Here is a 12,718-nt window from a genome sequence, read left to right as displayed (position 1 = left end):
TGCGCTGCTTTGTTTACTGCGGTTATGGGGGAAACGGCTATATTCTTGGCGAAAAGTACCACCTGCTGGCAGAGAATGAATTTGCATTTTTTCAATAAGCCCTTCTGCTCAATGTTTAGACCAAAGCCAAAAACGACCCTTATTTTTACACAGAAAACACGCAGTTGTAAATTTGTACTATTGGATCGACAAAAAGATAATGAATTATAAAACTCTAAAGATATAGCTTACACTAAGATATATTTGTTACTAAATTAACCCCCCCCCCGTATTTTTGTACACAAATGTTGACAGGAGTTATTATCCCTCTTTCGATAGCTGTTTCACTTGTATGTACATAACAATAGTGAAGAAAAAAGGTGGTCACCATTTCCGCTTTAACATGCCGACTTTAATTTTTCAATGCTCAAATGGGTCCACACTGATTTTCTGCAACTTAACATCAACATCATAGACTGAAATTTTATGTCACCCTCCACAGATATGATTTCATCATGGCAATTTTAAATGTTTTTTTCTGTCACCATGTCTCTAAAACACACCGTCACAAACATCAAATTGTACCTCTTGAGCTGTGATTTCTCTACACTGTGCTGTTGAACATTATTTTACAAAAATACTATTATGAAAAGAATTTGCAGTTGTTGTTTTTTTCTTTCTTATTGTTACATATATCCAGGTGAAATGGCTTCTCAGATGAGAAAATAATGTAGGGCAGGACTTGATTTTGTTCATCAGGAATTGATTCAATAATTGTTGTTTTTTACTATTGCTTCAATCTCATGTGAGTGACAAGTTGCTGGAGGGGAGTTTATTGTCTCGCCCTCGTGCCAATAAACGCAAAGTTATCGGAGAAGAAATGAGATGTTGTTGCAAGTGGGAGGGAAAGTTATTTTGATTAAAGATTATGATGCACATGCATTTTGGGGGAATAAATAAATAAAGCACTTGGAAAAATTGTTTATAATAGACAATGCAATACTCCATTAAAAAAAAAATCGCCCATTTTCATTTCATGGTGACTTTAATGCAAAATTAATAAGAATTATACATTTTACAAAGATATAATATATAATACATTCAATGCTAATGCTTTATTATTATTATAATTTTACAGTAGATGCAATAACAGTAATAAATATATTTATTCTGCGTAAAGTTAATTATATATTTTTTTCTTGTTTTTATCAATTGTTCCACCAGCATGAAAACATCCCTTTTGTAGATGGTGATTCCACTGTCGTAAGTATTTTTTAATTAGTTTTGTCCTGTACAGCAGATATTTTCATTTTATTGGAGCCGAGTTATTGTTATAAAACTAGTCAAAATATGTTCCATTTGTTTACCTTTTAGGACTTCCTGTGGTATGCTGAAGTGAACAATTCCTTGAAGGAGCAGTTGATGTTATGGACAGAGGTAAAGACAATTCAATTGTACTGGATAGAAAGCAAGCAAGTTATTAAATCACAGGCTTAAGAATCTTGTCTCATCTCTCATCTCATAATTTTAGGGATCTGCTTCCAAACCACATGTCGTCATCATCGGTGCTGCTACGGCGAGTTCCTCTTTGCAGTCGTAGTGTATTCAGGTGCTGTTGCTGAAAATCCTTTTAATGACTGATGTTTGTGGTTTCCAACAGTGGTCTATTAAGTTGCACAATGGCAAGAGTGAGGCTCTCTTTCAGTACAAAGCGAACCTCACGGCTATATCCGACACACTGGAAAAGCTAGCTGAGCACAGCGAGGTCTATTGGGTTCTGCAAGGTGAATTTTGAAATTCAGATCCTCTGTAATGATGGCTTCACGTTCCTGACTCATGTTTTTGCCTTGCCTGTTTAAATAGATCCTGTTTATGAGGATGTACTAAGTGACAGTCGAAAGATGATCACAAACGAGCAGATAAATCTGTACAATGAGGCAGCGGTTGGTACTCTGAATACCAGCAAAAAGAAGGTCAAGTTCTTAGAGGCCTCTCGGCAAGCTGCTTTGGAGACCATTTCCCAGTCGGTGGATGGCTTGCACCTTCCTGAGAGCACAAGAGATGTTGTAAGCCTCTGGTTAAATCTAGTTTCCAATTAATAGCTCCGTTTTGTTCTTTTTAACTAATAGGACTTATATTTACCCACTTCTCAGGGCGCCATGATTCTGATGAACTCCATGTGCAACAAGATCCTAAAGCCCATTGACGGCTCATGCTGTCAGAGCGCTCCTCCCCTAAGCATCCTTCAGAAGATAGCTGTTGGTCTCTTCCTGCTGTCCATCATCATCTTCCTCATCCTGGGCTTTAGTAGACATCGTAAGAGCAGACCCGTTCCTGATGTGGAGAATGGAGAGGACAAGAAACCCCCTGTTGTTGTGGGTCAACTGAACTCAAAGGGACCTTTACTGGCCATTGGCAAAATGAGCCTTATCATGTTGTACTTCTACCTGTGTGACAGGGCAGATATCTTTATGAAGGAACAGAAATTCTATACACATTCTACCTTTTTCATCCCTCTCATCTACATCTTCGTTCTGGGCATCTTCTACAGTGAAAACAGCAAAGAGGTAGCGCACACACTTGGGAAATTGTTTTAGTCTGAAAGAGAACTCAAATGCTGTTTAGATGTTCGTATTGATATTCTTGTACAATTTTAATTTCTCATTCCAGACGAAACTCCTGAACAGAGAGCAAACAGATGAATGGAAGGGCTGGATGCAGCTGGTTATCCTTATTTACCACTTTTCTGGAGCTAGCACTGTACGCTTATTAATAGCTTGGATTTAATAGCATTGGATCACTTTGCTTTACTCTGGTATTACTAGTGACTGCACTCTTAATCTCCTTTTTTGTCCTCAGTTTATACCTGTGTACATGCATGTCCGTGTCCTGGTAGCTGCGTATCTCTTCCAAACAGGATATGGACACTTCTCGTTCTTCTGGCTAAAGGGAGACTTTGGATTTTACAGAGTGTGTCAGGTACATGTTGCCAGACTCCGTATGCATGCAGCAGTGACGTATGGTCTTCTTCTAAAATGATGAAGCAAAGTCCTCTGTCAGTTTGGGTTTTTTTGACCAATGTAAATGTGTTTCAATTTCATTTGATGTTTCAAAAGAATTTCATACTTAATAATTGAATAATTTCAAAAGAAATTAATACTTTTATTCAGCTTGTGTGCATAAATAGAATAAATAAATGCTGTAAAATAAATAGCATAAATAAATTCTGTTTTTTAACTTTGTTAATCAAAGAACATTGAACAAAAATTTAACATTTTTCCACAAAAAATGTAGGCAACACAGCTGTTTTCAGCATTGATAATACAGGGTGTCCGCGGGTCCTTAAAAAGTCTTAAAATGTCTTAAATAACGTTTTCCTAATATAAGGCCTTAAAATGTCTTAAATTCTGATTCGATGGGTCTTAATTATTTTTGGTCTCATTCCCGCTAAAATATCTTCAGTCTGACGGACCTAATGAGTGTATATTGAATTTATTGATAAATTGTAATCATTTGACATGTAAGATGATGCATACATCTAAAAAGGTTAAAAATAGGCCTTTGTAAAGGTAAATATGCAGATTTAAGTATGTAAAAGCTGACAGAACACTGATGAAAATATTGCTTCAGAATAAATTGTTTACTCCACCAAAAATCTCAGTGATGCAGTTATTTTGCAGGGATATTTTGTATGGAATATTGTCTGCTGACATTAAAAGTTCACTGTATATCATAGTAATAAATACCATTTATTACAGCATTGATATTTTGTTTTCTTTTTAATTTATACACATTAAATATTACATATATGTATGTAATAAAATGTGTATTTCCATTACAGGTTTAGGTCTTAAATTTCATATAAGGTGGTATTAAAAAGGTCTTTAAAAGTCTTAAATTTAACTTGTTCAAGTCTGCAGAAACCCTGTAATAATAGGAAATGTTTCTTTAGCAGCAAATGAGCATATTAGAATGATTTCTGAAGGATCATGTGACACTGACTGAAGGCTGTATTGTCTACTGAAAATTCAGTTTTGCCATCACAGGAATAATTTACATGTAATTTAAATACATTAGCATAGAAAACAGTTGTTTTAAATAACAATAAGTAAATAAGTTTTAAGTAATAATATTTCACAGTATTACTGTTTATTTGCTGTATTTTTTTAATAAATGCAGCCTTGCTGAGCATAAGAGACTTCTTACAAAAATATTTTTAAAAATCTATTGACCCCAAACTTTTGAACAGAGTATATTAACATTGTATTTATTAATGCCAAAATCACAATATGAAATTGATATATTGATTTATTGATATTATACAGTATTAAAGATATGTTATGATAAAATATTATGTTTTTAAACATTTGTACATTTATTCAAAAATATTATCTATAATAATAATACAGCAACTTAAGACTTATTTTTAATAATTGTGAACTGTCATTTATTGTTTTTAATCATCACCTTCCATATGGATTATTGCTAGGTCATAGTTCATCACTAGATAATGGTTTTGTTGACTTTCTTTTCTTGTGCAATGTTTAAAATCGTTGTTTTAAAGTAGATGTGACCAAATTGCTTATCAATGTAAATATTAATAATGGCAACGTTTAGAGGGAAATGCCTAATAATAATAATAATGCATAACTGCACAGTATGATATAAATAATGAGTCCTCTCTGTATTTGTCTTTTAGGTTCTCTTCAGGCTTAACTTCCTTGTGGTGGTTCTGTGTCTGGTTATGGACCGGCCTTACCAGTTTTACTACTTTGTGCCTCTTGTCACCTTTTGGTTTGCAGTTATTTATGCAACAATGGCATTGTGGCCACAGATTCTTCAGAAGCAAGCTAATGGTAATTGAAGTCATAACAATATTTGCTGTTATTCATTTAATAGACACCAAACATTCCTAAAATACTTTTTTAACATGTGACATTTCAAACCTTGAAACATTGTTCCTCTTTTTTTTTTTTTCTCCCTCAATCATGTACAGGTAGTGCATTCTGGAATCTGGCACTATTGTTGAAACTTCTGGGTTTGCTTCTTTTCATCTGCTTCTTTGCGTACTCACAGGTGAGTTTCTCTCTTACAGTAGGACTGTTAAAGACTAGTTTTGAGAGAAATATGTGCATTTCAAGCTATTGCGTTTGTTGCAGGAACTCTTTGAGGCTGTTTTCTCTTTGTGGCCCGTTTCAAAGCTCTTTGAGCTGCAAGGTAGCATCCATGAGTGGTGGTTCAGGTGGAAACTAGATCGATTTGTACGTAAAACATCCTTTCCTTTGAATTAATAAGAAGTGTAAAACATTTTGTCAGTTTCACATCTTGAAGTAAAGAATTTCTTTCTGCTCTTTTGGATGCTAGGCTGTGATCAATGGGATGCTCTTTGCCTTCATATATCTGCTGCTGCAGAAATGTCAGCTGCTGTCTGAAGGCAAAGGAGAGCCTCTCTTCTCCAACAAGATTTCCAACTGTCTGCTCTTCGTCTCTGTGGTGTCATTTATGGTAAGACTTATTCTGTCTCTCTCTGAAAATAGTAATCTGTCTTCTTTACAATTGATTGTTTTGTTCCCAGACATACTCTATATGGGCCAGTGGGTGTAAAAACAAGTCTGAGTGTAATGAGATGCATCCATACATTTCCGTTGTCCAGGCAAGTACCCATTCCACTTTGTGCTCTTTATAATGCGTTCTCTTGCACACTTTTAACTACGGATGATTTAACCAAAACATGAAAAGATTCTTTTGACTGTTCATAACCACACTAAACTTTATCACAGTTGATTCAGACAGTCAGATGGCTTTTGTGGGAACAGAAAGAACATTTGTGACCTAAAATAATAGATCCCTTTCAAAGGGCTTTTTCTTTCGTTCTGTTGTGCCTGTGAGATTGCTGACTTTTCATCACTGTGTGTGTTCAACCCTCTGCCCACAGATTCTGGCTTTCATTTTGATCCGGAATATTCCTGGTTACGCTCGCTCTTTGTACAGCTCATTCTTTGCATGGTTTGGAAAGATCTCCCTTGAGGTGAGACCATACAAGCTTTTCTGCTAACAAACTTTTAAAAGAATATTCTGGGGTATTGCCAACATCATTTATGGATATTTTCAATGTACTGTGAATTAGGATGGACATTTGCAACTCGTCCCTCGAGTATAAAATTAAATCAAGCGTAGCTTTAGTTCTGGCAGGTCAAGTTAGTCAAGCTCGCATCAGCTGACTCTCAGCTGATCCCCATCAACCTATGGGAATACGACACCTATCTAAGCATTCATATATAATGTCCCTCAGTGTTATCAGCAGTTTTCGCATTGCTCAGTAGCTAATTACCCTCCTCCATCCCCAACTCCTCCTCTGTCAGTCGGGGTTTCAGCCTTCTGATTCTCCTTTGAATCAGACTAATTCTAAAATGTGTACATAAAATTATTGAACTTTAACAATATCTGCAATACATTTATGTTGGTTCTGTTCTGTTTACTCTGGGGGGTTATTGCTGCTCTCCCTGCTCTCATCCATGCTAGGCTGCATGGATGCGCAGGGAGTTCTTGCCCAGAACAGAACCACACCGCCAATCCAAACTGTATGCTAATTGTCCTGACAGAACTACATTTACAGCAATATACTTACAATGGAAGTCCAGTAGGCCAGCAGGCACCACTGTAAATAAATGTTTAAAAATGCTGCAAACAAACTATTCCATCATTTTGAAAGTATTGCAACCATTCTAACATGCTTCCTGTTTTCTCCACCAGCTCTTCATATGCCAGTATCATATTTGGTTGGCAGCGGACACCAAGGGCATCCTGGTCCTCATTCCTGGAAACCCCACTTTAAACATTATCGTCAGCACATTCATCTTTGTCTGTATAGCTCATGAGATCTCCCAGATCACCAATGACTTGGCCCAGGTGGCCATTCCTAAAGAGAGCGGGCCTCTACTGAAGAGACTGCTGGGGGCAGGAGTCTTTCTAGGTCTGGTACTGATACTGTCTCGAAACGAGTAATCCAGGGCAACCAGAGACAGTAGCACACCTCGTCCGGTGACGATCCTAATGGATCTGTCTGTATAAAATCAAGAAACTCAACCAGCTTAGAAAATCTTTTCTTTCTAGGAATTGATCCAGGGAATTCTTACGGCATGGGTCTGTACACCTGTGCTCTGCCCTCTCTCATAGCTCTGAGATCTGTTTTATGGACAGTATTTAATAATTTATGTTTCTCTTTTATATGGGGTCATGGGTTTGTGTGTCCTTATTGTCTCCCAGTTCTCAGTTTTTGTACATGACGCCCATGACTGCAAAATGTGAAGAAGTAATACATTGCTGCTTCTCACCTTGTAAAACTGAAAAAACTACATCGGCTCGTGCGCCAAATGTTTCCATACAAACAATTATTTACATTCATATCACACCAGCAGCTTTATCCTTTAGGTGAACAACCTCTCGTGAAGATTATTGAAAGGTGAACATCCATTTCCATGCCATCATAAAATCTTAATGGGAGTGAATTTGGTTCACACTACAAATGGAATCCATAAGCATGTACTGCTTCCATCAGAATGTTTTCCAGAAGTCGATTGTTTTGCTCAGTTAATTTTGGGTGGATGCTGGAGGAACAGCTTTTGATATAAAAAGTAAACTTGAATTATTAAGACAAAAGAAGTCATGCGCATTGATCAGACGCAATCAGAACACGATGCCCTCTTTACCCTCTTTCGATTGCACTGAGCGGGGCGTCTTCCCTGCAGACTTTGAGTCGTCTGAGCCAGTTATCGTTTGGTTTTCTTAGCACATGGGTTCACTCAGTTAATAAGAATACAGCTTAATGTAAGAGCCAGCTTTGTCTATGATCAGAGACCTCATTATTTATTGTTTAATGTATGTCTTCATATCCTCTCAAACTGCTTGAAATGCGGCAACTGATGCCTGATGTTCATGTTCAATTTGATGTATTTTTTAAAAATATATTACATGTAAAAAAAGAGTTACATTTAATTATCGGTTTTCTGATAATGCTGTAAATAGATCCTTCATCATGTGCCATTGAGAGACAAAGGCGTATTGTTTCAATAGTGGTACTTCATTCTAGATAAAATATACTGACATTTTGATTGAGAAGTTGCATTTACTATGAAACTATCACAATTTTAAATCTACTTTTCATTGCAGTTCAATATGTGAATTTAAAAGCAACTGCAAGGTATAGTCGTATTTTTTTTCATCAGTGAAAATGCTTTTTTTTTCTAAGCAAAATAAAATTTGTAGTCTGCCATTATTTGGCACATTCATGCTACTAACTAAACTTTTTTTTTTTGAATACTTCACCTTGTTTATGTTCATAAAACAAATTATCTGTACAGTTTGGTATAAGTTTTATTTAAAGAAACCACAAAGGCCTCAAATGAATTGTGTATATAGTATGTTTTGTCCTAAAATGTGAAATTATTCATTTAATTTGGAAATGCCTTCATCTTATTGTACAGTCAATGTTGACGATAAATCCCTTCTTATTCATCTTCATTTGTTTAAATGCCTTACATCCTCAGAAACAAACATATGCCAGCATAGTTATTTAGTGGCAAGTGTATTAATTTATCAAAACATCTAATCATAATCATATCATATCTAATCATATAAGAGAACAAAACAAACAATATCAACTTGTTCAGATCCCAGTAAATGTGCCTCCATTAGTGGCTCATACCATAAAATTAGAACATTTGACGACATATTTAATGTGGATTCTATTTTAAAGTATTCTTTTAATGTGCCCATCTCAACATTAGTTCTGACACTGAATAACATTTGGATATTGCACTTTTAGACATGTGCATGAGAGAACACAAAGGCATTTAGCTTGAAGCTACAGCTACACATGCACATTTGGCAAGATTAAACAGGCACAGAATTGAAGCCACATGAGATCACAGGTTTAGAGCTTCGGCCACCTTTCTCTCCTCAGGAATACCATTTACCTACAATGAGAGGAACATTTTAGAAACATGAAATAGCTCATCTTGTTCTTTTTTGTTAAAACATTATCACAGATGCAAAGAGTATACTTGCCTCTAGCCTCCGAAAAGTCGACATACAATAATTATCTCCTTTGTTAGCATGAATGAATGAACAGCATGTTAGACAGGAAGAGATTTCACAGCCTTCTGATGGCAGTTCATTATGTGTACACTGGGGTTCACCAGAGAGCAATGAAAGAGACTAAAGCACCAAGACTGCAATTACCATCTCCACTGCTAGGAGAATGGCCACAGCCCTTAGTTTTTATGGATAATTTAAGAAAATGTTTAAATCTATTTCTGTGCCATCTGGTATCAGGTGCTGTTTGTATCAATGGGATGAAAAGCTTAGGCATCAGTTTTAAATGCTTCACTTACCAGAGGACTGCTGCTGTGGTATTTGGATCTGACTTTGAAGATTTCTGTGAATAAACACAAAGCTGTGGTCAAAATGCTCATTACTAACACTCTTTTAGGGTTAGGAAATGAGAACAGATTCCATTAAGAAAAAATAGCATAATGAGGGTCGGTTGCATTAAGAGTTCTTGCATAAACTAAACAAAAAAAACAACAGTTTCACGCACTTATTCTGCAACAGTGCAAAAGAGACAATGTGATCAGTGTCCGGCTCATAAACTAATGGTTCTAACGAGTCGGTTCTTTTCAGTGAATAGAAAAAAAATACTCAATACTCAACCAGTGCAGTACAATTTCCAAACGAATGAATGAGTATCCGTGAATGAGTCGGTTCTTTTTAATTATTCAAACATAAGCTTATTTTCTCACCCTCAAGTTGTTCCAAACCTGTATGAGTTTCTTTCTTCTGTTGAACAAAAAAGAAGATACTTTGAAGAATAACCAAACAGTTACTGGTAGACATTTACTTCCATAGTAAGTAAATACCATAGTATTACCATAGTATGGTTCATACAGGTTTGGAACAACATGACGGTGAGGAAATTATGACAAAATTAACATTTTTTGGTGAATCGTCTCTTTAAATTAGTGTAGTTACTGATGGAGAAATGCATCTTTGGTAAGAATTGTTTCAAATTTTTGTATTATTAAAACTGTAACACACTTGGCAATGGAACTGAATTTCCTTTTCAAAACACATATTCTATAAAAGTACTAATAAGATCATTAATGCAACCATCAAAGTAATCGTAATCATTCAATTCGTCGCAATTCCTATTCCGTGATCTTCTTATCACATAATTCTAGGTCAGTCGTACTGATGATATGTTAGATCTGTTCTAATCTCTCCAAGTCATCAGTGAGTTAATATTAGGTCACTGAGAGCTTCAAGCCTGTTTTTAAAGAACACTGGATTATAGTAACCTACTTTCTCATCTCTTCTTAAAGCAGATCCACCATTTCCAAACAAGAATTGTGCCTTACTTTCCACCCAGAAACCCTGATTAAAGCTAAAGCAACAGACTCACGTCTGCGTCTGCATGAGCGGCATGCTGGTGGTCTCGTAGTTGTCGGGATGGATGGGTGGCACCACCTCTCCGCTCACAGGATGGAAGACGGGCAGTGTCGAGAGAGGCCACGAAATCTCCCGGTTCTTAGACATGCTGCGAAGCTCCTTAGTAGACTTCTGAATGGAGCTGTGGTGAACCAGCTGAATACTGGGAATAGAAGGAGCAACTAAATAACTATTCAAAGCAAATGCATACACAAAGGTATAATACAGAATGTTTGACGCTGCTATGCAACCGCTAAACATTTATATAAACACTGAATTGTAATACTGGGTTATTAATCTATTTTGCAAAGGGGTATTTGATGAATATTTGAGTCTTTTGTCACACTACCTCATTATGAATTATTTACAATTATAATAAGCTGACATATATCTGTCACTGAAGCAGCTGCCCATTGATGACACCATGGAGACACGGAGGCGATTGTATGAATGAGATGGAAATGAACATGTCACCATGATGGAGGATTTGAGATAACAAAACATAGGGAAGCAAAAAAAAAAACCGGGGACCTATGTAAAGAAAGGAAAAAAGATCCGAAAGAGAGAAAGAAAAAGACCACAGGAGAGGGAACACTTACTCTGGTGTTTGCATGTTTCTTTTTTCCCTAGAAACAAAACAAAATGACTGAATTAAATTCTAATATTAATAGTTAAAGACAACCACACAAAAGCCAATGGAGAGGGAGTCAGGAGGGGAATGGAGGGGTGTGAATGAATCAACTGAGGTCTGGTGATGCAGGGGTCTCCTTCAGGCTGCGGCAGCTCTGATGGCGGGTGACATCACCAGGAAACACACTGGGATTGGCTGATAATGAAGAGGAAACATCTGCCGGAATGGCTCTGAATACAACAGATGGAACCTTTGGACTGAGTGTGTTTCAGTTAATGATTAAATGGTGAAAAAAAACCCTGATGCTTGATGAAGATGGTAAGCTGCTTTTTGGCAGGGATGCGACCCTGTCTTGCCTTCCAGAATTTGACAAATTCTAGAAAAGCCCTCAAGATCTTCACTTAACTGATTCAAAAGATGCCAGACTGGCACTACATGGTTTACTACGATCAAAAAGTAATCTAGCGTTTAAATGTTGATCATTAAACAATGGCCACTAAGTTCAAGAATTAAGTATAAGAGCAGTTTTGTGCTTGCTTTACTTTCACCAAGAGTTTAGCACTGGAACTTACACCCCTTCCCGTCGGCAGCACAAGGAGTAGCCGAGGATGATGAAGAGGACCAGGGCGACAGCTGAGGGCACCGCCAGGGTGATCAGGAAGTCAGCGAAATAGTCTCTACTTTTCAGTGACTCAGAAGGTGGGTTGTACTCGCCGATGTCCGGCAGCACACCTGTGCCCAGGTCTGGACGGTTACTGTGCACAGGAATAACCTTAGTGATGTCCACCTTCAAGAACAAAAGACAAACTGGGCTCAGCATAAATAAATGCTTAACACTATTAGGGAATAAATATGTTACACTATCTGCTCAATTTGTTTAGCAAAAAAAATCAAATAAATACATTTTTATTTTGAGTTACACTACAGTTTAAAAGTGTTTTTTAACATTTCTGAAGCGGAGGTCTCTTATGGCTGCATACAGCAAAATACAGTAAAAACTTCTGAAATATTATTACAATTAGAACTCTTTTCGATTTTAAAGGGGTCATATGTTGCTTTTTTAAAGATCATTATTTTGTGTATTTGGTGTAACAGAATATGTTGACATGTTTTAATGTTCAAAAAACACATTATTTTTCAAATACTGTACATTATTGTAGGTCCTCTATGCCCCGCCTCTCTCAAACGCTTCGTTTTCTACAAAGTCCCTCCTTCCGACAAGCGCAGTCTGCTCTGATTGGCCAGCTGACCCAGTGCATTGTGATTGGCCGAACACCGCAAGCACTCGTCGGAAATGTAACGCATCTTACCATAATCGCGAGCTTCATCTTTCAAAATAAATGTAAAGACAGAGCCCGAAAGGGGAACAGAGTCGCGTGACAGACACAGTGATGAAGCTGGTATGTGTTTGCAGTACACAAGCCACGGTTAAGACAGCTGACTCCACTGTGATGTGACCCCCCCATTTCTCTCTCTCTCTCTCTCTCTCTCTCGCTCTCTCTCTCTCTCGTGCTCTCTCGCGAGAGCTCTCTCTCTCGCGCTCTCTCGCTCTCTCTCACTCTCTCTCGCGCTCTCTCTCTCTCTCTCTCTCGCGCTCTCGCTCTCTCTCTCTCTCTCGCTCTC

The 12,718-nt window shown here is 37.2% G+C and overlaps 2 protein-coding genes across 4 annotated transcripts in view; one reads left to right on the top strand and one right to left on the bottom strand.

Moving 5' to 3' along the window:
- The window catches only part of LOC107665666 (CAS1 domain-containing protein 1), a 12,127-nt gene extending 3,848 nt beyond the window's left edge, over positions 1 to 8,279 (top strand). The window contains exons 4-18 of the mRNA XM_016456645.1: positions 1,204 to 1,242; positions 1,354 to 1,416; positions 1,511 to 1,555; positions 1,640 to 1,763; positions 1,843 to 2,045; positions 2,133 to 2,546; positions 2,650 to 2,739; positions 2,839 to 2,958; positions 4,679 to 4,835; positions 4,976 to 5,055; positions 5,139 to 5,240; positions 5,344 to 5,484; positions 5,555 to 5,632; positions 5,915 to 6,007; positions 6,733 to 8,279. Coding sequence (XP_016312131.1) covers positions 1,204 to 1,242; positions 1,354 to 1,416; positions 1,511 to 1,555; positions 1,640 to 1,763; positions 1,843 to 2,045; positions 2,133 to 2,546; positions 2,650 to 2,739; positions 2,839 to 2,958; positions 4,679 to 4,835; positions 4,976 to 5,055; positions 5,139 to 5,240; positions 5,344 to 5,484; positions 5,555 to 5,632; positions 5,915 to 6,007; positions 6,733 to 6,984 — 2,001 coding nt within the window. The 3' untranslated portion in view covers positions 6,985 to 8,279. The remainder of the gene's footprint in view (positions 1 to 1,203; positions 1,243 to 1,353; positions 1,417 to 1,510; positions 1,556 to 1,639; positions 1,764 to 1,842; positions 2,046 to 2,132; positions 2,547 to 2,649; positions 2,740 to 2,838; positions 2,959 to 4,678; positions 4,836 to 4,975; positions 5,056 to 5,138; positions 5,241 to 5,343; positions 5,485 to 5,554; positions 5,633 to 5,914; positions 6,008 to 6,732) is intronic.
- A 354-nt stretch (positions 8,280 to 8,633) lies between these two features.
- The window catches only part of LOC107665667 (epsilon-sarcoglycan-like), a 13,896-nt gene continuing 9,811 nt past the window's right edge, over positions 8,634 to 12,718 (bottom strand). The window contains exons 7-12 of one of the 3 annotated variants that reach the window (XM_016456647.1): positions 11,668 to 11,882; positions 11,064 to 11,090; positions 10,439 to 10,627; positions 9,372 to 9,415; positions 9,046 to 9,083; positions 8,635 to 8,954 (exon numbers count right to left, since the gene is read on the bottom strand). In XM_016456647.1, coding sequence (XP_016312133.1) covers positions 8,904 to 8,954; positions 9,046 to 9,083; positions 9,372 to 9,415; positions 10,439 to 10,627; positions 11,064 to 11,090; positions 11,668 to 11,882 — 564 coding nt within the window. In that variant the 3' untranslated portion in view covers positions 8,635 to 8,903. Of the gene's footprint in view, positions 8,955 to 9,045; positions 9,084 to 9,371; positions 9,416 to 10,438; positions 10,628 to 11,063; positions 11,091 to 11,667; positions 11,883 to 12,718 lie in introns of all 3 variants that reach the window. The other 2 variants (XM_016456648.1, XM_016456649.1) reach the window with 2 other exon arrangements.

Source organism: Sinocyclocheilus anshuiensis, unplaced genomic scaffold (assembly GCF_001515605.1).
Source record: "Sinocyclocheilus anshuiensis isolate Anshui unplaced genomic scaffold, SAMN03320099.WGS_v1.1 scaffold932, whole genome shotgun sequence".
Classification (NCBI taxonomy): domain Eukaryota; kingdom Metazoa; phylum Chordata; class Actinopteri; order Cypriniformes; family Cyprinidae; genus Sinocyclocheilus; species Sinocyclocheilus anshuiensis.
Note: the sequence above shows the minus strand (reverse complement) of the source record. Positions and strands in the feature narration are given on the sequence as shown.